Source organism: Aquarana catesbeiana, linkage group LG08, assembly GCF_042186555.1.
Source record: "Aquarana catesbeiana isolate 2022-GZ linkage group LG08, ASM4218655v1, whole genome shotgun sequence".
Lineage (NCBI taxonomy): Eukaryota > Metazoa > Chordata > Amphibia > Anura > Ranidae > Aquarana > Aquarana catesbeiana.
Genome location: NC_133331.1, coordinates 247,819,428 through 247,841,878, shown reverse-complemented (window position 1 = coordinate 247,841,878; position 22,451 = coordinate 247,819,428). Strand labels below are relative to the sequence as shown.

General features: G+C 41.8%; 1 protein-coding gene across 1 annotated transcript in view; it reads left to right on the top strand.

The window, feature by feature from the left end:
• Positions 1-22,451, top strand: part of LOC141106311 (uncharacterized) — a 225,141-nt gene that overhangs the window by 108,150 nt on the left and 94,540 nt on the right. Inside the window, exon 5 of the mRNA XM_073596983.1 lies at positions 9,572-9,677. Within this exon, the coding sequence (XP_073453084.1) occupies positions 9,572-9,677 (106 nt within the window). The remainder of the gene's footprint in view (positions 1-9,571; positions 9,678-22,451) is intronic.

Below are 22,451 nucleotides of genomic sequence, written 5' to 3'. Positions count from 1 at the left end.
ACCGCCAATGCATGGTAGAAAGCTCAGGATAGGCTAAAACTTAAAAGACCCGCTATGGATCAGTGAGAAGAGAAGAAGGGAAAATGGGGATTCAAAGAGAGGGAGAGAAAAAGGGGGAGAAGGGAATAATCAGGGGGTGAGGAGATTCAATAGGGTCACTCAGAGCGCAAGTTAATCAGGGTAGTTAACGCCAGGATATAAGGGGATGTGACAATATTTGGCCGAGGGCTCCCAGGTAAGTTCGAAAAGCCGGGCCTTGTCTTGTATAATGCTGACTATCTTTTCATGTGCTATGTTCCAGGATATTTTATGCTTCACCGCTGTGAATGGAACCGTAGTTTTTTTTCCAAAGGCTGCTATTGTAATTTTGGTGCCCAGTAGAATAAAGAAGATCAGTTTTTGGGAGTATTTATCAACCTTAACCACTTTAAGGTTCAGCAGAGCTATCTCTGGTGTTTGAGGGATCTAAAAGGTTGTTACTTTGCGAATCACAGAGAAAACTTTGTTCCATAGGCTCCTTATTCATGGGCAAGACCACCAAATATGGTACATTGTACCTATATGGTTTCAATTTCGGAAACACAGCGGGGAAGCATCTGGGTTTATCTTAGCAAGAAGGGAGGGGACCCTGTATCAACGGGTGAATATCTTAAGGCTGGCTTCAATCTGAAAGATATTCAAAATACCCTTAAAGGAGCGTTGAAAGCAGGAAAACCATTTTGTCTTGATCCCAGGAAATATCAAGGTCTTTTTCCCAGGATAGGGCATAGGGAGGTTTAGACATGACTGAGGCTAGAGAGGCATAAATGATTGAGATCCCCCTCTCCGATCCGTGACATCCGAACACCATGATTCATAATTCGTGACCCGAGGAGGTTCCGGTTTATTTGGCCAAATGGACTGAAGGAAGTGTTGTATTTGTATATATCTGAAACGTTCAGCGGGAGGCATCTCAAGTTTACTGGTGCAAAATGCAAAAGATAAAGGGCCTGTGGAAGTGAAATAGTTTCCAATTCTGAGTAAGCCTTTATTCAGCCACCAGCTAAATGCTAAAATGTTCATTCCCGGCGGAAAGTCGGGGTTATGAAACATATGTGTTAGGGGTCGAAGTGCTGAGATCAGGGAGGGGTTTTTATGTAATCGATCACACAGAGCCAGTGAGTGGGAAAGAGTGGGGGCTAAAATGGGTGGCCTAAGCTTAGGCGGGGACCATATTAAGAAGTCAATAGTGTGGAGAGGGACTGCTTGATGTTCTATAGATACCCAATCAGGTTTGGGGCCCCGTGAATAAACAATGGAGATCTGGGCCAGCTGAGCGGCTTGGTAATTCCACCAGATGTTAGGTAGGGCTAGGCCCCCTTGCGCTTTAAGCCTAAATAGAATGTTCTTAGAGCATCTTCTGCCCTTTGGCCCCCATATAAATTGTAGAATCTTGGATTGCAGTGTTTGTATTTGTGACTTCTGGATAGGGATAGGTAAAGACCTGAATAAATAAAGTATGCGGGGGAGGAGGGTCATTTTGACTGCATTAATACGGCCTAGCCAGGAAAGGTTATGCTTAGCCCAATTAGAAAGGTCTGAGGACATTTTACGGAAGATGGCCGGGTAATTAGAGGAATATAGGGAAGCTATACTAGCGGAGAGATTGACCCCTTAATAAGGGATGGACGACGAGCTTCAGGAAAACGGGAAATGGTTTTGTAGGCTACTTAGTATATTGGGGGGGACAGTAATGTTTAGTGCTAATGATTTGGAGACATTAACGCGGAGGCCGGATATTTCGCCAAATTTGTCAAGCAGGGAGAAAATGTTAGGGGTAGAGATCAGTGGAGAGGTTACAAATAACAGCAGGTCATCGGCAAAAAGAGCGCATTTGTGTTCTTGTTTACCACAGACCACCCCCTTAATATCAGGATGTGTTCTAATTGCAATAGCCAAGGTCTCCATTGCTATAGCGAAAAGGAGGGGGGAAAGTGGGTAGCCTTGTCTGGTGCCCTTTTCTATAATGAGTGGTTCGGAGTAGTAGCCCTGGAGTCTGACCTGTGCACTTGGGTCAGAATACAGGGCTCGTAATGTACCCAGGAAATGCGGACCAAAGCCCCATCTCTCCAAGACACTAAATAGATATGGCCAGGTTACTGTATCAAAAGCTTTTTGTAGGTCGATTGATAACAAGAAACCTTTTTGCTGAGGGCCTCCATCCCAATGGGAATTGAAAAGGGAAATGTCAACTGCTCTTCTAATCTGGTCAGGACCTTGTCCCTCGGGATAAAGCCCACCTGGTCTTTATGAATATAGAGAGCTATGCAAGATGCGAGTCTGTTAGACAGAATTTTTGTTAAAATTTTTAGATCATTGTTGATCAAGGAGATAGGGCGATAATTAGAGACCAAGGAAGTATCTTTGCCAGGTTTAGGAATGACCAATATGAATGCCAGGTTTAGGGCTTTATCCAAGGGAGAACCAGACCTGAGAGAGTTGAAAAATCTGACCGTATACGGGGCTAAGATAGGGGCAAATTTTTTGTAGTACCCGACGGAAAAAACATCTGGTCCTGGGGCTGAGTTTTGTTTAAGCTGTTTTATCACCCCGAGGACTTCCGATTCCGATATCGGGTCATCTAAGAGATCAGAATGTTCAGAAGATAATTTTGGGAGAGACATTGTTCAGGAATTCTGCTATGAGAGGTTGGGGACCAAGCTGCGCGTTTTTATATAACAAGGTGTAGAAATCATGGAATGTTTCCATGATGCGACGTGCGTTTTGTGTGAGTTCCCCCGTTCGAGCTCCTATTTTGGGAAAGGTGTGAGATTGAGTCCGTCGGGAGAGTTTGGCTGCTAATTTGGCTCCTATTTTGTCTGCCTGGTAGTAGAAACAGGCTCCTTACCATCGTAGGTGTTTCTCAGCTTCGGTGGTAAGTGCAAGGTTTAGTGACGTCCGTGTTGATTCCAGGGACTCCAGAGATTCCCTAGTGGGGTTCCTTTTATGGGCCTTGCTTAGTGATTGGAATTTTTTATGGAGGATGTTGATGTCTACTGTATGTTCTTTTTTAAGTCGGGAGGTGATTTGGATAATCTTCCCTCTGATAACTGCGGTGTGGGACGCCCACAATGTTTCTGGGGAGATTTCATCATTATTGTTTAATCGGAAGTATGCTTGTATTTCCTGTGCTAAGATGGTGCATTGGACCTGATCGCTTAATAGCCCTTCATTAAGGCGCCAAATGAATTTTTTGCAAGGATTATGAGAATGTTGCATATATAAAAGGACCATAGAGTGATCTGAGATGGTGGTATCTCTGATGACTGCTCTAATAGCTGAGGGGATGTTGTGGGATTGAATAAAAATATGATTGATTCTAATGTAAAGGTGATGGGGGGCAGAATAGTGTGTGAAGTCTTTGGATCTAGGATTCAATTCTCTCCAGATGTCCACAAGGCCAAGGGGACACAATGTGGAGGCTATCTTAGTACTCTGTTTTGGAGGTTTCCTTGACCGAGAGGGGCCTAGCCCCGATTTGTCCAGAGAGAGATCAAAAGGGAGATTCGTGTCTCCACCCATGATAATTTTCCCTTCCAGCTGCGGGCCTAGTGTGGACATCATAGCGGAAAAAAAGAAGCTTGACCTTTGTTTGGGGCGTAATATGATATGAAAGAGTACTGGGTTTCCTCGATAGTGCCCTTTACTAATAGAAATCTGCCTGCTTGGTCTCTGATGACATCAGTTGGGGAAAACTTAAGATGTTTCGCGAAACAAATGGCTACCTCCTTAGTTTTGTTGTCTGCCTTGGAAAGAAAAAACTGGGGATAGTTCCCGTGTAAAAAGGAGGGGTTGTAAGATGACGGGAAATGTGTTTCCTGTAATAAAAGGACTGCGACCTTTTGTGATTTGTAATGATTGAAGAGTTTTCGTCTCTTAATTGGGGAGTTTAACCCTTGCACATTGTGAGTAGCAATACAGAGGGGGGGAGACGTGTGAGTGTCAGAATGCACGGATCAGAGGGGGGGATATACGCATCTTCCTAAAAGTGCTTACCTTGACCTCCATAAGTTGGTTATGTATCATAACCCCTGTTACCTGAGAGTTTTGATGCTGTAACTGCAGGCGTTGTGTTGGGCGTCTGAGTGACCCTAGGGAGAGGTGGGAGAGGAGAAGAGGGGAGATAGAGGAAGCCGTACCTGAGAAGAGGAGACAGGACATGTCAAGAACAATGTGGAAAACTATAAAACAAGCATTCGTAATGCAACTTAAGTACAACCTAAGTTCCCTTGTAGGAGGAAGGGGCGACATGCCACCCACCGCAAGTTTTTCCCAAAAAAGGAACCCCAAACAGGGGGGCTGTGGTACAGTCTCCGAGTGGGGGAAAAACGCCACTCCGAGACAGGTGGAGGTGAAGTGATGCCGCTCCAGCCATTCCGCCAAGATAAAATGGCAAACAATTGGAGGAATAAAATTGCAGGAGGTAAACATTTAAACTAAAAAAAGAATACAAAAATAAGAGTATGGTAGAGATGAGTGGATAAACGACAGCTTTGCACCATCAGGCGTGGGTCAGGCCCAAACCCTGCCATGAGGGTAAGGGTGACGTGGAAAGTCAATGACCCAAGACCTGTCGGTGAAGTCAAAAAAAAGGTATAAAAGGTTGATTGCAGACTTCTCATTAACCACTTCCGGACTGCTCACTGTATATATACGTCATTTTTTTAAAGATGGATATCTCGGTAACGGCAGCAGCTGCTGCCACAACCGAGGTATCCATCTTTAGGGCCGGCGATTCTGTACACGATAATGGAGGTCTCTGCGGCGGGTTCGCCGCGAGATCACCGTTGGCGGCGGGAGAGGTGCCACACCCCCCTCCCACTGCTCTCCCGCACCCTCCGCCGCTTACCGGAGCCGTCGGTAGCGGCGGAGGCGATCGGGTCCTTTCCCTTCCTCAGTATGGAGACGAGTGAGGCTAAGATGGCCCCCACCCGTCTCCATACCATAGGACGGCCATTACGTCAGCTCCGCCCACTTCTCTTAAAGGCACAATTTTTTTGTGTCATTTTTTTTTAAACGACTTTTTTTTTTTTTTTAGTCTAAATATGAGATCTGAGGACTTTTTGACCCCAGATCTCATATTTAAGAGGACCTGTCATGCTTTTTTCTATTACAAGGGATGTTTACATTCCTTGTAATAGGAATAAAAGTGATCCAAATTTTTTTTTTTTTAAACTGAAAAAATAAATAAAATAAAGTAAAATAAATAATAAAAAAAAAAAAAAAAAATTTTAAAGCGCCCTGTCCCGACGAGCTCGCGCGCAGAAGCGAACGCATATGTGAGTAGCGCCCGCATATGAAAACGGTGGTCAAACCACACATGTGAGGTATCGCCACGACCGGTAGAGTGAGAGCAATAATTCTAGCACTAGACCTCCTCTGTAACGCAAAACATGCAATCTGTAGAATTTTTTAAACGTCGCATATGGAGATTTTTAAGGGTAAAAGTTTGACGCCATTCCACGAGCGGGCGCAATTTTGAAGCGTGACATGATGGGTATCAATTTACTTGGCGTAACATTATATTTCACAATATAAAAAAAAAATTGGGCTAACTTTACTGTTGTCTTATTTTTTTAATCAAAAAAGTGAATTTTTTCCAAAAAAAAGTGCGCTTAGAAGACCGCTGCGCAAATACGGTGCAAAAAAAAGTATTGCAATGACCGCTATTTTATTCTCTAGGGTGTTAGAAAAAAAACAATATATAATGTTGGGGGGTTCTAAGTAATTTTCTAGCAAAAAAACCTGTTTTAAACTTGTAAACACCTAAAATCCAAAACGAGGCTGGTCTTAAAGTGGTTAAGGTGGGCGACCATCTTTAGATCTCTTAGCTTGTTGCTTGTGCCACAAGGGTTGGATGGGGCTCGTTGGGGGAGGTCTTTTCACAGAGATTGGGGTCCTGGGATCCAGAGCTAGAGCTGATGGAGGAGAGTGGGAAATGAGACCCAGTTGAAGCAGCAAACGTTCTCCGTCGACGAAGTTCGTGAAGTTGTAAGATTTGTTTAAGTAGGCAAAGTTGAGATGGAAGGGAAACGACCATCTATAAGTGATTGATTTTTGAGACAGGATTTGCAGGAGTGGTTTTAAGGATCTCCGTCTTTGTATTGTGTATGGAGAGAGGACAGCAAATATTTGAATGTGATGTCCTTGAATGGAGAGGTTTTCGGCTTCCCTGGCTTAATGCATGACCTCCTCTTTAACGCTGAAAAAATGGGGTTTCACCACAATGTCTCTGGGCAGACCGTCTTGGCGAGGAGGTTGGAGGGCCCTGTGTGCTCGGTCTAATTCCAGCCTATGGGACGGGACAGGCTGCAGATACTGATAGAAACATACGAGCTCGCCGCTCGTCGGATTAAATCGCTGTTCACTGTTTTTAAATGTGAGTACCTATATTTTCTTCCAATAAACAAGCTATTTATATCAAACGGTGTTACACTATTGGGTCCCTTCTTGCCTTATTATTTTACATACCCCCTCGCACTGTATCTGAGGGAACCATGTCCCAGGATCTTGGATGGTGAGGGAAGCGCTGGAACCCCCAGGTGGATACCATAAAGGCTCTGTGTGGCTATATGCTTTTGCCCTATTACCTTAAGGTAAGGGGCCAATACCCACCTGTGTGTTTGCACACGAAGATACACCACATTTGATTCACTTTTGAGCACTTTATTTGCAACGTCTGCATGCTTGGACGTTGCTGTCACATATACATATTTTTTCACAAAAGGACTTTATTTGCAACAAGTATTTCCTTATTTGGGACATTCATATTGTATTTAATTTTGGATCTTTTTATATTTTTTGCACTCTGTGTAAAGTTTTTAACATACTGTCACTCATATTGTATTGTATTGCACAATGTCACTTTTTATGAGCTGTGTGTGCACATAGCTTAAACCACAACTTACCTGCACTGCATTTAAGTATTGTTCTGTTACTGATTCAGTCAGTCCTACACCACGGTGATATTAGTTTTTTATATAAGTGGTTTTTTTTTGTTTTTTTTTTATGATACTTATACGTTTCTGGTTAGCACTATGCACCATTTGAATATTTTTTTGGTGACGCCTATCACTTAAGCTACACCACTTTATTTAGGATCAGCGCAGCACCACCCATTTATATACTCATTATTAAGGTCAGGTGTATACCAGAATCGGTGCTAGCAGCTTTTCCACCCTCAGCCTACTCCATATCTGATAGCGTGGGAATAATCTCTTTATCATTAGCAACTCCAGCCTATAATCGGGTATGTCAGGAATCAGATTTTTGATGAAGGAGCGAACGATTTTGTCGGTTTCCTTGAACGACTCAGGAAGGCCTCTCAGTCTGAAGTTATACCTGCGCGATCTATTTTCGAGATCGTCAAGTTTTGAGAACGCTATATCTAGCTGTTCGTGAAGATCATGGATCCTGTCAGTATTCTGATTGGCAATGGCAACGGTTTGATCGGTCTTAGCTTCGATCGCTTCGATTCTGGCTCCCAGGTGCTGCAGGTCAGCCTGTATTGTGGATGTAATTTGTGAGGCAAGACCTCTGGAGAGCATGTTTGAGAAAGTCTCCATTAAAGATGAAAAGTCTGTGGGAATAGAGAAGGGGGGTCCAGTGTGAGCTCCTGGATGGGCCGGGATATTACTGAAATCATCCATTGGCGTGAGGGGGGGGTCCATCCAAGGGCCTGCAAGTCAGGGAGTCTGTGGTGGAGTGGGATAATAACTCATCCTGCGGGTTACTCACTGTTGGGAGAAGTGTCCCCTCTGTGTGTGTGAGGCTGATGCTGGTGAATCTGCCATGGATTCCTCCGGATACTGTGTGAGGCCTCGTGCAGTGCTGTCGGCCGCCATTTTACTGGGGGCCGCTTTCGGAGGTCCGGGACTGAGATGCCGGGATAAATCCCGTCTAGCTGAGCCCCCGGTCATGTGGGGGGGTCCCTCGGGTCTTCGGGGTGGATCGTGGGGGCCTAATCGACAAATTCCTCCGCTGCTGATGGCTGTGGCAGAGAGTAGAGGCTGGAGCGGAGCTCTCAGAACATACGTCCGTTCATGGAGCCGCCGCACATGCGCCTGGTTCTAAGTAATTTTAACTGGATTTTAACTTGTAAACACCAAATCTCAAAACGAGGCTCTGTCCTTAAGTGGATAAACAAAGTGCCAGAAAAGCCTGGTCGGCAAGTAGTTAATGAAGAGGGAAGTTTCATTTATGTTTTGGTAGCTGGTCAGTAGTGTTCTAGTAGCTTGCAATCGGCAAGATTTGAGGTAGAAAGACCTACCAATTTTGTTACTCCAGAGCAAAATGGGTACCTTGAACTAGCCTATTGGATAGAGAGAGTTAATTTGATGGGAAGGTAGTTTTGGAGACCATTACAGAGGAATTAAGGTCCTCCAGAGTACTACAGGCAGATTTAGAAACCATTATATAGGAACATTATTGAGATCTCTATACTGGAAGATTGTTGGGATTCCAATTATTTATTCATAGCCTATCAACAGTCAGTGTGGAGAAATGGTACACTGAGTTGAGGTACTCCACTATAGGTATCTATAGCCAGCCTTTTGGAAAGAGAGAGGTTACCTGACGGGCAGGCAGATTTGGAGACCATTATAAAGAAATACTTTTTCTCTATACTGGAAGTTTGTTCTAGGGATGCCAGTTATTTAGGAATCCTTCAAACCTTTTGGTACCCACACTACTCAGTTATTATAGAGGTCATTGTGTGAGAAATAATTTTCACAAGGCAGGTGTTTTCTTGCCATGGTTTAGACAATTGGTTTTCACGTAAGTTTGATAATTTTTGCACCTCTTAGTTCTAGCTTTGTGCTTTTGCAGGGAAAATTCCCCCCCCCCCCCTTGTCTTTGGTTGCAGAGTGGGGTCCCTGTATAGGTTTTACTGTCTTTTTACTCTGATTAGGCGTTGTAACTTTTTGTAGAGCAGAGCTCCCTTCACCTTCTTCTTGTTTTTTTTTTTTCTTTGCTTTCTCTCTCAGATTAGGAGAGACAGGTGCAAGTTTGCAGAGCTCTTTTCACCTCTAATAATAACTGACCATCATCATCTACACTTCAATCAAACACTCACTTGAAGTAAAAAATACACACAGTTTATATACAATTTATTAAAATATCCTTAAAGGTTTCATTTTCTACCTGTGGCATTTGGTGTGTAGGTTTGCACCCTCGTTCGTTTTGGAAATACATTGTAACACAACCACGCTGTTTTTAAATTATGACAATGGGTGGGGTAGAGGATTCCCCACCCACAGTCACAATGATGGATCGGGGAGGTGCAGGGCTGCTGCTTTAGTAACATGCTACTGAATATGGTTGTAACATGTTACTGAAGGTGAAATTATCAAGGTGTGAGGTGGGGCCTCCATGCATCAGACTTGTTTCTCTTATGTTTATTGACAGATGCAGCTCTTCTGAATCTTGACCATGGGTTTTATAGCACCACCCACAGGAGTAGAACACCAGGCAGAAAAGAGCAATTCACTGATATATGAAATTCTTTCAAATTATGCTTTGTGTCTGTCTTAAGGAGGAAGACTTAAATATTGTGGTGGTTGATTCAGATCCAGCACTCCGTGCCCATAATGACCGTCTTAAGATTGATGAAGATGATTTCTCTCCCGATATCAATACAGGTGAGTAAGGCTAAATATAGAGGATATGCACGCATTTTCTTTGTTCAGACCCTACAACCAAATTCTTACTCCTCATTCCTTATGTTTTTAGCTAAGTTTTGGATTTTACTTTTTTTTAGCTGTATAGTTATGCTGAAGAGTCTGATATCATATGGGTTCCACTTTTGTTTTATGCTTCTGTAGCAACATGCAGGGATTTTGACAGAAGCTGTATTAGCAGTTTCTCATGAGGTGCCTCCTGCTTTTGAATTTGGCGGCATAAAGGAAAACTGTCAGCTTAGGTATTCAAGCTGATATTGCTGACCCGTGTTTGGTAGAGGGGCTGTCACCCTCATATTTGTTCCATTCCTTCATAATACATCATTGACCCAGAAAACGCTTGTCATATTAGGTGTTTGGGCACTGTTGTCATTTCTATTATATTGGCACTTTTAGCATCAATCTTGCCATATAGAAAACTAGACATTTGGCCAGGGCATGTCAGGTGAAATAACGACTGGGCCCGAATAGCCAATTTGCTGTATGGCCAAACCCTGTGGTCAGTATGGTGAATGCACTGCTTTACACCATAGGACAAGGGGTCAATTAATGCCTTTTCATCTTCTCAAACCCTCATTCCAATTTGTGATGTTGAGATGACCACACAGTACTTTGACACAAGGTGGGTTTTTGGAAGGTATTGAATCTGTGTGAAAGCTGAGGATTCCTAGCAACATCCCCTAAAGTTCAGGTGCTCCCAGCTGCACAAAGCAGACTTTAAAAATGATATAAATCTGATGCCTCATGGTGCCCAGTATTTAGATCTGGCCTTAATTAAAACAAAAATAAATCTTGTTAAACACCATTACAGCTGAGGAAGACTTTAAGGTGCAAGGGAGTATGATTAGTTCTACTGTCTGTCCTTGCAGTGCACCGTTGGAGCCACACAAATTGGCTGTGAAAATACTTCAAGTTCAGGTGTGGTTCACCTGTATCCCAAAATACAGTGCTGGTGCATGTGCAGACTATTAATGGGCTTGTACATGGCAACATGGCAGGTGGGGATGTTGGAGGTCTTAATGTAATGGTGGTGTCTTTGGCATAGTCAAATTTAAGGGTGCTCTGCAGTGGCAGATGGAAAAACTTAAAATAATGCCTTAGCATTTTATGATGCCTGGTCTCCTGTAAAATTCCTTTTTTAATCAGGATTGACTTTAAATGGGCCTGTTGAAGTGACAGGTTCATGTTAACTAATTAGATTATATAATTATAGGAATATAAATAATTTTGTCAAAATTAGCATAAACTAGTAGGGCACAAATGTGATACAATGTTGTGGGTAGGTAGTGGGGGCCACAGAAATCAGGTGTCGTGAGTATGATACTGGGGAACTACAGTGAAGTGGATTTCAAATTTACAAATAAATCTTGTGTATTGGAAAAGCAGGAGATAATTTTAGGTAGAGCTCTGTCAAATGCTTATGTTCCTGTTGGTATGTACTGTAAGTGAGAGGTAAGCACATTGGGATCGCTTGAGCAGAAAAGACATGATAAAAGGCTTCTACTTCTTATGAAAAGTAAAGTTCTGCCTCAAAAGGTAAACTTGGCTTTTAATAAATTTAATGAGTAGTGGGGTGCAAGGATTCAAGTTTGATCCCACATCGAGCAGTTTTTTTGTAACTGTGACTTTAACGGCAAAGGCAGGATGTTCGGTTTTTCACACGCATGTGTCAAGTATGAAGCCTAAACTTTGCATATAACCATGTTGACCTTACATACAGTGGGGACGGAAAGTATTCAGATCCCCTTACATTTTTCACTCTGTTATATTGCAGCCATTTGCTAAAATCATTCAAGTTCAGCCATGAGTCTTTTTGAGAAGGATGCAACAAGTTTTTCACACCTGGATTTGGGGATCCTCTGCCATTCCTCCTTGCAGATCCTCTCCAGTTCTGTCAGGTTGGATGGTAAACGTTGGTGGACAGCCATTTTTAGGTTTCTCCAGAGATGCTCAATTGGGTTTAAGTCAGGGCTCTGGCTGGGCCATTTAAGAACAGTCACAGAGTTGTTGTGAAGCCACTCCTTTGTTATTTTAGCTGTGTGCTTAGGGTCATTGTCTTGTTGGAAGGTAAACCTTCGGCCCAGTCTGAGGTCTTGAGCACTCTGGAGAGGTTTTCGTTCAGGATATCCCTGTACTTGGCCGCAATCATCTTTCCCTCAATTGCAACCAGTTGTCCTGTCCCTGCAGCTGAAAACCACCCCCACAGCATGATGCGGCCACCGCCATGCTTCACTGTTGGGTTGGTATTAGACAGGTGATGAGCAGTGCCTGGTTTTCTCCACACACCGTGTAGAATTAAGGCCAAAAAGTTCTTATTTCTCACCATCTTGGAGTCCATCTCCCGACTGCATCTCTGGAGCTCAGCCACAGTGATCTTTGGGTTCTTCTTTACCTCTCTCACCAAGGCTCTTCTCCCCCGATAGCTCAGTTTGGCCGGACGGCCAGCTCTAGGAAGGGTTCTGGTCGTCCCAAATGTCTTCCATTTAAGGATTATGTAGGCCACTGTGCTCTTAGGAACCTTAAGTGCAACAGAAATTTTTTTGTAACCTTGGCCAGATCTGTGCCTTGCCACAATTCTGTCTCTGAGCTCTTCGGGCCTTTCGACCTCATGATTCTCATTTGCTCTGCTGTAAGGCCTTATATAGACAGGTGTGTGGCTTTCCTAATCAAGTCCAATCAGTATAATCAAACACAGCTGGACTCAAATGAAGGTGTAGAACCACCTCAAGGATTATCAGAAGAAATGGACAGCACCTGTCCTGAGTTAAATAAATGAGTGTCACAGCAAAGGGTCTGAATACTTAGGACCATGTGATATTTCAGTTTTTCTTTTTTAATAAATCTGCAAAAATGTCAACAATTCTGTGTTTTTCTGTCAATATGGGGTGCTGTGTGTACATTAATGAGGAAAAAAATGAACTTAAATGATTTTAGCAAATGGCTGCAATATAACAAAGAGTGAAAAATTTAAGGGAGTCTGAATACTTTCCGCCCCCACTGTATTAGAGTAGAACTCTAAGCACATTCATTTTTATTTTTCATTTTGGATAGAGTAAGGGAGGGTTATGACCCCTGTCACTTTTTTTTTTTTTTTTTCACCGTCTTTGTCCCATTGCAGAGATTTTTCTTCATTCCTGTCCTATAACCAAACAGAAAGTGAGAAGAAATCCTTGCAAATTAAGGGAATTTCTTGGGGACTCTTAGGTCACCAGAACTAGCGTATTGGAAGATTTCCTTCTATTACCTTTCTTGGGACAACCCAACATTTGGGATTTTCTTTTACTTTCACTTTTTTTTTTTTAATACCAATACTTTGTTTTTAAAGAGAGCACACGGATAATACAGAAAGCATATGGCATACATGTCCAGAAATTGAACATATGCAAATGAGACTCAGTACTAGAGAGATACTAGCTGGTTAAAGAGGCAGATGCATGTAAAAAGGTAACCCAGACAACCAGACCATAGGGAGTCTCTGTACCCCGTGCAGTATTTTATCTGGTAAAAAACTGAAGTAAAAGAACCCCAAAAATAGTGGCTAAAAAAAAACCCCAACGAAGATATGAGGGAGAAAGAAGGAGCAGAGCAGGGAGGGGAAGAGAGAAAAAAGGAGGAGGGGTAAGGAATAGGGCAAAGAAGAGAGGGAACCACTCATTCCTCCATCTCACCCAGATCAGGAGAGACCCAGCAGTGCAGCCTCCACCATGGATGATTGAGCTCAGCAGAGCCTGTAATAATCCCTTTAGAGTAAACAAACTTGTGCCAGTAGAACAATTTTTTGCAGATATTTTTCCTGGAGGCCTCTTTCCGGGGCCACCAGGTCCTCCAGCTTATTAATTTCGGTCACTTTTTTCAACCAAAACGGCTATAGATGGTGTCTGCATCTGTTTCCAAAAGAGGGGATTGCAGCTCTTCGATGCAGTAATCAGTAATGGTAGGATAGCGTGTCTATAGGTCTTACCGGAGTGGTGATGCAGAAGGAAGAGTGCAGGATTTCTCAGTAGATCATAGTCCGTGAATCGTTGGGTTATATGATGCATGTCTGTCCAGTATGACTGTAGGCGACTGCAAGACAAGAAGATATGGAGAGGAGAACCAGTCTCCTCCCCACACCTTACTTTCACTTTCAGGGATAATGATACACAGAACAAATAGGGTGAATCACCTTATCGGGGGCACAGAAAATTGACAGGTGTTCTACTCCATCTCTACCTTATCCAAAACTAAAAAAAAAAGTTTTGCCTTTAGTTTTACTTTAATGGCATTATGCCTTTGCTCCTCAGCTAAAGCTTGGACATCACATAATGTTTATGGATAGCATCCAGTGATCTTTGGGGCACAGATGGAAGTTAAATACCAAGTTTTAAAGATCAGCTTCAGGCAACATGATAAAATAAATCAATAAACTACTAATGGTATTCAGAAAACATTGCTAAATGCAAAAGTCAGACACACTACAGTTTTTTTACCTTTTTTTTCATGTTCATATATTTTGTTCTGTTGCTAGATTAAACAGGGCTTTGAGAAGGCAGACATGCAGCCTCTTGCCAGTCATATGCTGTGCAGTCTCCCTCAAAATGTTTTTTTTAATCATTTCTAATTTTCTATAGACTGATGGAGGTGAAGCATGACATTAAAAAATTTATTTTGGGATGATCTGGGTGTCCGTAGACTGCAGAGAGACATTGATAGGTGGTGTTGAGAATCCCTGACTTTCAAATCAAAATCGGAATTTGTGTTACAGCTGGGTAACCTGGTGTACTTAAGCAGTACAAGGTTCAAAACAAATTTCCTTGGTAGGTAGGCTGTTATTTATATGTATTTTAATGCTAAAATTTAAAGAGAGAGTATCTTTAACACAGTTAAATAAATGGCAGAGGCTGCATCTGATCCTCTCTGGAGACCTGCTTTATGTGGTACATATTCCACAGTCCCTGCCTGGTGACCATAGAGATACTGTGGTAACCATTTTACAGATGGTGGCATGCCTAGGACCATAACGGCATTCAAGATGAGAAACATTAATGTCCAAGAGCTAATCCGGGCTATAGAGGAACATCCAGAGCTGTATGATACTTCCTTAGCATCCTACAGTGACTGCTATAAGAAAAAGGAGGCTTGGGTTGAAGTGACTCGTCGAGTAACCCCACATTGGCACACTATGTCAAGAAAAGAGCGAGAGCTTCAAGGTGCGTAACATTTTTGCTTGCGGATAAACATCTTTATCATTTGTTTACTTTTTTTTTTTCAATTTATTTATACATAGAGTAATAGACTATGGGAAAAAGTGCCATTATTCATGTGTAATGTTTTACTAGTGGCATTTATGAAGTACTGGCATGTTGGGCAGTGTACATTCATATTGATTGTTTCATAGAAGAGCTTATGACCAGTCATACAAAAATGTTCAGATTATTCCTATTATTCTAGTTTTAGGAAATCTAGTTTTAATCAGAAATTATTTACCCGACTAGGTTATCTTTTGATTGATGTACTAAAAAGGCAAATGGGTCATTCACTTCACACTTTATAAAGTAATTTTCCATTAGTTTAGTGAATGTGGCAAAAATTCATTTTGAGAAGAATACCCAATTACATGCAAGATATAAAATGGTAATCTTGCTTGCACATGATTGTATCGTGGAAGTCGGCTGAGCTTCACCTCATTCACTATACTAAGGAAAAATTCTCTAGCAAAATGAGCAGCCAATTTGCTTTTAGTAAATCAACCCCATAGTTTATTGGTGGAATTAAACCAGTACTAACAGCTAAGCTGCTCTGTTAGCTTTGTGCCTGTATTCTCATGGGTGGTTATCCTTTGGCAATGCAGATGAGCACATTCATACATAGTCTGTGCTAAAAAAAAAAAAAAAAAAAAAAAGTCTTCTTTCTGCCAGTATCCTTGGGTATCACAGGGATTATGTATGTGCATGTATAGTGGGCAAATTTCTTTTGTTTATTTAGAGCGCCAGCTAAAAATCCGCTGGAAAAGTCTACGAGACCGTTTCAAGAGAGATCTTAATGCCTTGGGCAGTCAGAGGACTGGGTCTGCTAAAAAAGTGAGAATTCATCGTTTTTTTGAGAAGCTACAGTTCCTCAAGGCTTCAATGACAACACGAAAGTAAGTAGTGTGGTTTTTCACTGACCTGAGCTTTAAAAAACACCCATTTATGAATTTGTTTTTCTGTCTTTAGAACATCTGGAAATATCAAAGAGGAAAGCGAGGAAAGCCTGCCTATCCCTGTGGCTGAGGCTGCTGGTGAGGAAGAAGCAGAGACTGAGCCTTCCCAACAGGCCGATTCCTCAGTCAGTGTCGCCATCCCAACAGAGGAGAAAATTTTGCGACCATCTCCACAGCAGCGGGGTAAAAAAGTGCCAAAGAAAAAAGTCAATTTTCCCGACCCCCTGTCAGCAGAAGTAATGTCCGTTCTGGGGGAGATGAGGGATCAACTGCGAGAAGCCCGCGAACGTGAGCCAGCCCGCCAAGAAGAAAGCATCTCCAGCTTCCTAATATCGCTAGGAGATGACATGCGGCGTATTACTCCAGAACGACTGCCTCATGTCAAGTTTCAGTTAATGCAGGTGGTCCATCAAGCTATATATGCCCCTACCACAATGCCTGTATCGTCATTTACTACAACATATCCCTCTTCTAACTCGTCCTCATTTCCTCCCTCTTTATTGACCACAGAGACGCACACACATGATTCTTACACTCTAACGCCACCCCCTATGCATCCTCATAATTCATAACCATTGTACATGATGTCCATTGCTTATCCTACATCCACCATAAGCTATTTTACAACCTCCCTATTTTTGTTTTGACTCTGCCGCACCTCATGCAACATTTCCTTTCAAAACTTGTAAATAGGCCAGTTCTGTGTTTTTAAATTATTTTTTTTCCTGTAATTTTTTTATTTAAAAAAAAAAAAAAAAGGAAAAAAAAAAAAGGAAAAAAGGTTTAAAATATGTGTCTGTGTCATCATTCATTACTAGTGGCTCTGAAATGTATCTGGAATTATAGCATGCAGGAGACACTACTACAGTATTACTTCTCATACTGTAAAAATGTATTTACACACCAAACTTCTACCAGCGTTTGGTGTTCACTTGCTTTATTATGAACAACCTAATCCTGAACCTGTGATTTTGCAGGCCAGAAATTCTCAACTGCCAGTCAGTTTCTCTGCAGTCTAATTATGCACACTACTGATCTTTCAGAAATTATTCATTCACATTCTCCAACCTAACATGTTCTGTTGACAGCATTACAGGCAGGCTACAGAGGATGTGATGGCTATATTCCTGTTTTTCATATACCCTTCTCAGTCTGACAATAGGAAAGTGTTCTCAAAATCAGATTAAGTGAACCTGTACCCAAACGTCAACAGTGGTAGGAAAGGTAAATAAATTAAGCCCTTATTCACACTGGTGCAGCTTTGAAATCGTGCTACTTCAGTGAGATTTCAAAGCTGCACATCAGTGGGGTTTGCATTGCTGATTTCATTGCGGCTTCATTTAGCAGAAGTCTATGAAAGTCGCAATGAAATCGGTAAAAAGTAGTGCAGGAACCTTTTTCGTAATCGCTGCATCATGAGGCACAGCGATATGAACAGTTCCATTGCTGGTAATGAGGTTCAACTTGACAAGTTGCACCGGTGTGAACGTGGGCTAATAGAAGATATTTTGGTTATGAAAAAGTTATTGAAGGGGAAGGTCAAAAGTTCACTTTGACTGTATGTTCTGCTCAGGAGAGATCACATTACCAAAAGCTTAGCCCTTACTTGCATAAGAAGAATGGCAGGTGCTAGAGAAATGCAAGTGATTTTTATGTTGGGTTCTTTTTTTTAAATAAAGATACTTACAGACCTGGCAGTTGTACACGTAGAATCTTCCATCTTGATGTGTGGAACTCCACCCATCTTTCCCTTTTTAGTTTGTTCCATGTAATCATTTGGCGATGATACTTTGTCATGTAATTGCATGGTTGCAATCATTTTCACTGGTGGTATTTTACCAGTTAGGGTATAATTTGCGCATAACTATGAACGTAGGACAATCTATGTTCATTCAGCTTCATGGTCTTACTCACATTCACCATGCATTTGTTAACTACATTCTCCATATTTATAATGTAGTAGAAGCATTTATGTTAATCGTACAGGACACAGGCAAAATTATTCATAGGCTCATTCATCCCTTGAGGTAATTGGCTTTAGAAGAAATGCCCATCCTTCGTTTTTTGCTAGTGTCCTAAGGTGCTGTACCTCTTCTCTTGCCTGGAGAAGCCACTCTTAGCTTAAAGCAGAGCTTCACCTGAAAGGTGAACTTCTGCTTATCCCACTCTTCCTCCCCCTCCCATTATTGCTAACCTTCTGTTTTTTGGGAGTGGGTATCTGTTTCTGATAGATACCCACTTCTGCTCTGCTTGCTTAAAGGAATAGAGTGGAAGTTTTGCTTTGCCTGAAGGGCTGCACAACACTCAACCTCTGCATGAAGATGCGTATCTTGCACTAGAGCAGGACCCAATTTTAACACTGATCTCTGCATCCAATTCTAGGTCTATTTTAGGCATACAACAAGTGGCCTTCCTGGCAAAAGCAGAATTCTCTGCATCTATTTTACAATTCCTTGTACAAATAACAGCTTTAGTACAGCCATCTCTGCCCAGGGCTCAAATATATTCCAGGCCTGAGTTGGATCTTGATGTACTTGCTCTGAAAGAAGCAGACACAGAAGGGAAGGGAGAAGACATAGAAGCAGTATTGGAGGAAGGTGTGGAAAATTTTTCTTACTTAGACTGCCGTATTTTTGAAGAGGGAGCGTCACACAATATGCTTGTTAATGTATACAATCTCACTGCTGCCATTCTCAAAAGACTTTGCCAGTGTTGAGATTGATTGACTCTCCTTGCCATGCCCCTTTGGGTACAAAGCGACCTGCAAAATCTATGAGGGTAAATTGGGTATCTGGCGCTCTAGAAGGCAATGCCCTTAGTTTGTAATGTACATTTGATTAGTCAGTCTTAAGGTAAAAACAAAGTTGAACCACGGTAAGGGGGTGATTTAAAAAGAGGCAGCCATCCTCAGAGTGTACCTAGCAACACTGCAAAACATATAAAAGAAACGGGGGGCTCTCTAAGTGTGTAGTATTAAAACGGTAACATTTATTGCATAGGTTTAAAAACACTTACAAGATATAAGTGGAAGTCATGCTCATCATAAGTATGTAGTCCTGGCAGTTCTTCTGCGTCCCACAGGCTCCTTGCATGATCCGGGTAGCTGGGAAAAGTTCTGGTGTGATGTTGTGCTGAATCTGAATTCAGCACAACATCATACCAGAACTTTTCCCAGCTACCCGGATCGTGCGAGGAGCCTGTTCTGTAGTGCAAATCTGCAAAAGCAAAAAAGCACTGAAGACATTCCTGATTGATGTTATCTACTTTAGAGGTTTAGTGTGGAAAAACATTTTTCAAAAGCAGCGACTATGCTGTGAGATATTATCACTAATAAATATGCATCAAAGTCCAGGTGCAGATACACTGTTATGTAATGGAGTTCTCAAAAGAAATGAGAGTTCATATAAAATTGAAGACCAGTCCTAATGGATGATAAGTTGGGAATAAAGTGTATCAAATCCTCCTCATCGGTAATAAGATGGAGATATAGTGCATCAAATCACCAATAGGACAAAAAAAATAGAGAAAAAGGGACACTCCTGTGGCCACATCCGTATAAATTGTCTGTCATAAGAAAAGAGAAGGGGGTTCAACAAGGACCCCCTGAGTGGACTTTAGAGGCACAACAAACCTGAGAAAGCATAATCAAAATAATCAATTTTATTCAATATAAATACATACAATACAAAGACGTTGACAAAAGATAATAAAAAATCATCTGTATAAAAAAAATATGCATGATACAGGCTCCGATGTGTCTATGCGTTTTGTATAGAACTTCTTCAGGACACATTCAGGTTTCAGTAAATACACAAGAGGGTTTCACAAGTTCAAAACTGGTAGTCAGGGGTTCAGTTCCAACGAGGAAGGGCCAATAATAAATAGTAGCACTGCAGCACCCATGGGGGGCACAAATGAGCCCATAAACCGTGTCTGCTCAATGGTCCATGTGGAACCGTGCAAATGCACTGGGGGAGCTAAAGGTAGAATTGGATGTAAATCCCCAGGAGGATACACTAGCACTAGCTCCCCCAGTGCATTTGCAGGGTTCCACATGGACCATTGAGCAGACACGGTTTATGGGCTCATTGGTGCCCCCCATGGGTGCTGCAGTGCTACTATTTATTATTGGCTATTTATTGGCCCTTCCTCGTTGGAACTGAACCCCGAGATTGGTTGTAAAAGGAAACAGTTGATGGTCATCTACCTCTATTGCTAAGACCTTGATGTCTATATTTGAATAAATTTGAACTACCGGTTTTGAACTTGTGAAAGCCTCTTTACAAGTGAAACCCTCTTGTGTATTTACTGAAACCTGAATGTATCCTGAAGAAGTTCTATACGAAATGCGTAGACACATCGGGGCCTGTATCATGTATATTTTTTTGTACAGATGATTTTTTATTATCTTTTGTCAGTGTCTTTGTATTGTACGTATTTATATTGAATAAAATTGATTATATTGTTATTTTTATTATGCTTTCTCAGGTTTGTTGTGCCTCTAAAGTCCGCTCAGGGGGTCCTTGTTGAACCCCCTTCTCTTTTATGAAATCACCCATAGCGTCTCCAGACTGTGACACCACTACCTTAATCAAGATGTGGGCTTACCAGATTTTGTGGACCTTCTAATTAAAGAAAGGTCAGATCTTCTAATTAAAGAAAGGTCAGATGAGCGTAGGCCCAAAACACCCTGACCAGGGTATTTCTAGGACTCTCCCACAGGATCCCCTCATAGGATATGTATATACACTGAAATTCTTATCCCCATAGTATCCAAATGTAGCCACAATCACATAAAAGAAGCTCTACATAATGTAAAACATTCCTATGTACTTTTACTATAAAGATAGATTGCACTTACATATCACAGGTATTTCATTTGCATGGTAAAAATTCACCTGCTAAAACATAAATGTGTCCTGCACAACGTCACGTGTGATGAAACGCGTAGGGAGGAGCAATGTGCTAATGTCATTGCATGTTCCAGGAAGTGTGAGGCTCTACTGAAACTGGTGTTCTGTCGGGGGAGCGGGGAGCCATCCCTTCTGGGAGAACACAGTGAAATCCAGCATGCTGGTTTAACCCAAGTGGCTCGATGGATCAGTTTGGGTATAATCAGCCTGCCCATACATGGATCAAATCTCTTCCAGTCCCTGCTGAATCAGCTGAGATTCAAACCACCTATGGCCGGCTTTAATCTTAAACATCTCACTGTTGGAAGATGTGCTTTTCAAAGATTCTTTGGATAGAAAGTTTTAGATGCTTTTAAAGGCCCAGCTCTGCAAACACCTCACGCTGAAATTTCATGTCAAGCCTCAGCAAACTGGATCAGGAAAATAAACAACCAATGTGACTGTCTATTCCAGGATTGTGTTTTAACATAACATTTATAGAAACTGCTTATTTGTGGGTTTGCCTTAGAGCGTACTACAAGAACAGAGGGCACACCCACTTTGCGCATTACATTAATAACAAATTTTATTAGAATAGTTGAACAGATATATACTCACAGAAATGGTAAAGAGTCAAGCTCATCTGTATCAAACAGTCCAAGACCACATGATCCACTAGGCAATTCAAAACCAGGAGAAGCCCCTTAGTGATGGCTGATGCATTTCGAGGGGAGATTCCCCCCCCCCCTTTCCTCAGAGCCAATCTGTAATGTTGTATGGTCTTGGTCTACCCTTTTATACTTTAGGAGTGACAGATGATGATATCCAGATTCCCAACGGCTTGGGATGGGTGGGTGTGATGAAACCAATGTGTTTTCTCATATTATATATATCACACCTTAGCATAAAACACCCAATTGTATGCACAGATCACAATAATAGTAATAATCTAAGATCACAATAATAAAAGACACATGCAATGAACATGCCAAAACATACCATATCTCATCCCGTGGATCACTTATCCAGCTTGATCACATGCTTGTGCTCCATGTATTGGTATTTATGCTGTGCCACGTGTATCAAAAATGCTGAAATGGGGAGCAAACAATATTCAAATCATTAATGTATAACTTGTGCTACCACTCTTGCTCTAATCCAAATAAAACCAAAAACATAAGTATAAAAATGTAACAATGACAACTGATTGCTGCATGCATCAAATGGCGTTCAACCAAAGAAATAGAAAACTAATAAAGGTGCTGCATTACCAATTAAAGAAGCGTTCCAGTCTGTAAAAAAATAAATAAATAAAAGTCAGCAGCTACAAATACTGTAGCTGCTGACTTTTAATATAAGGACACTTACCTGTCCAGGGATCCCACGATGTTGCCACCCCTAGCCGATTCATCAATTGGCTTTGGGTGCAGACACCGACATCTGACAGGTGAGATAAAAATAGAGCATCTGGTTCTCACTAGTAAGGTTTAGCACTATACCAAGTGATGAGGAGTACCCACTCACCTAGAATGAGAGGTAGGGCACCTCCCTACTTCACATGAACTAATCAATATAGCAACAAGGGAAAAAATAGGAAGTACCTATAGTACCTAAGTAGTTCAAAAGGTGTGAAGAGGGAATAGGGCAGCCAGCGGTTTCTCC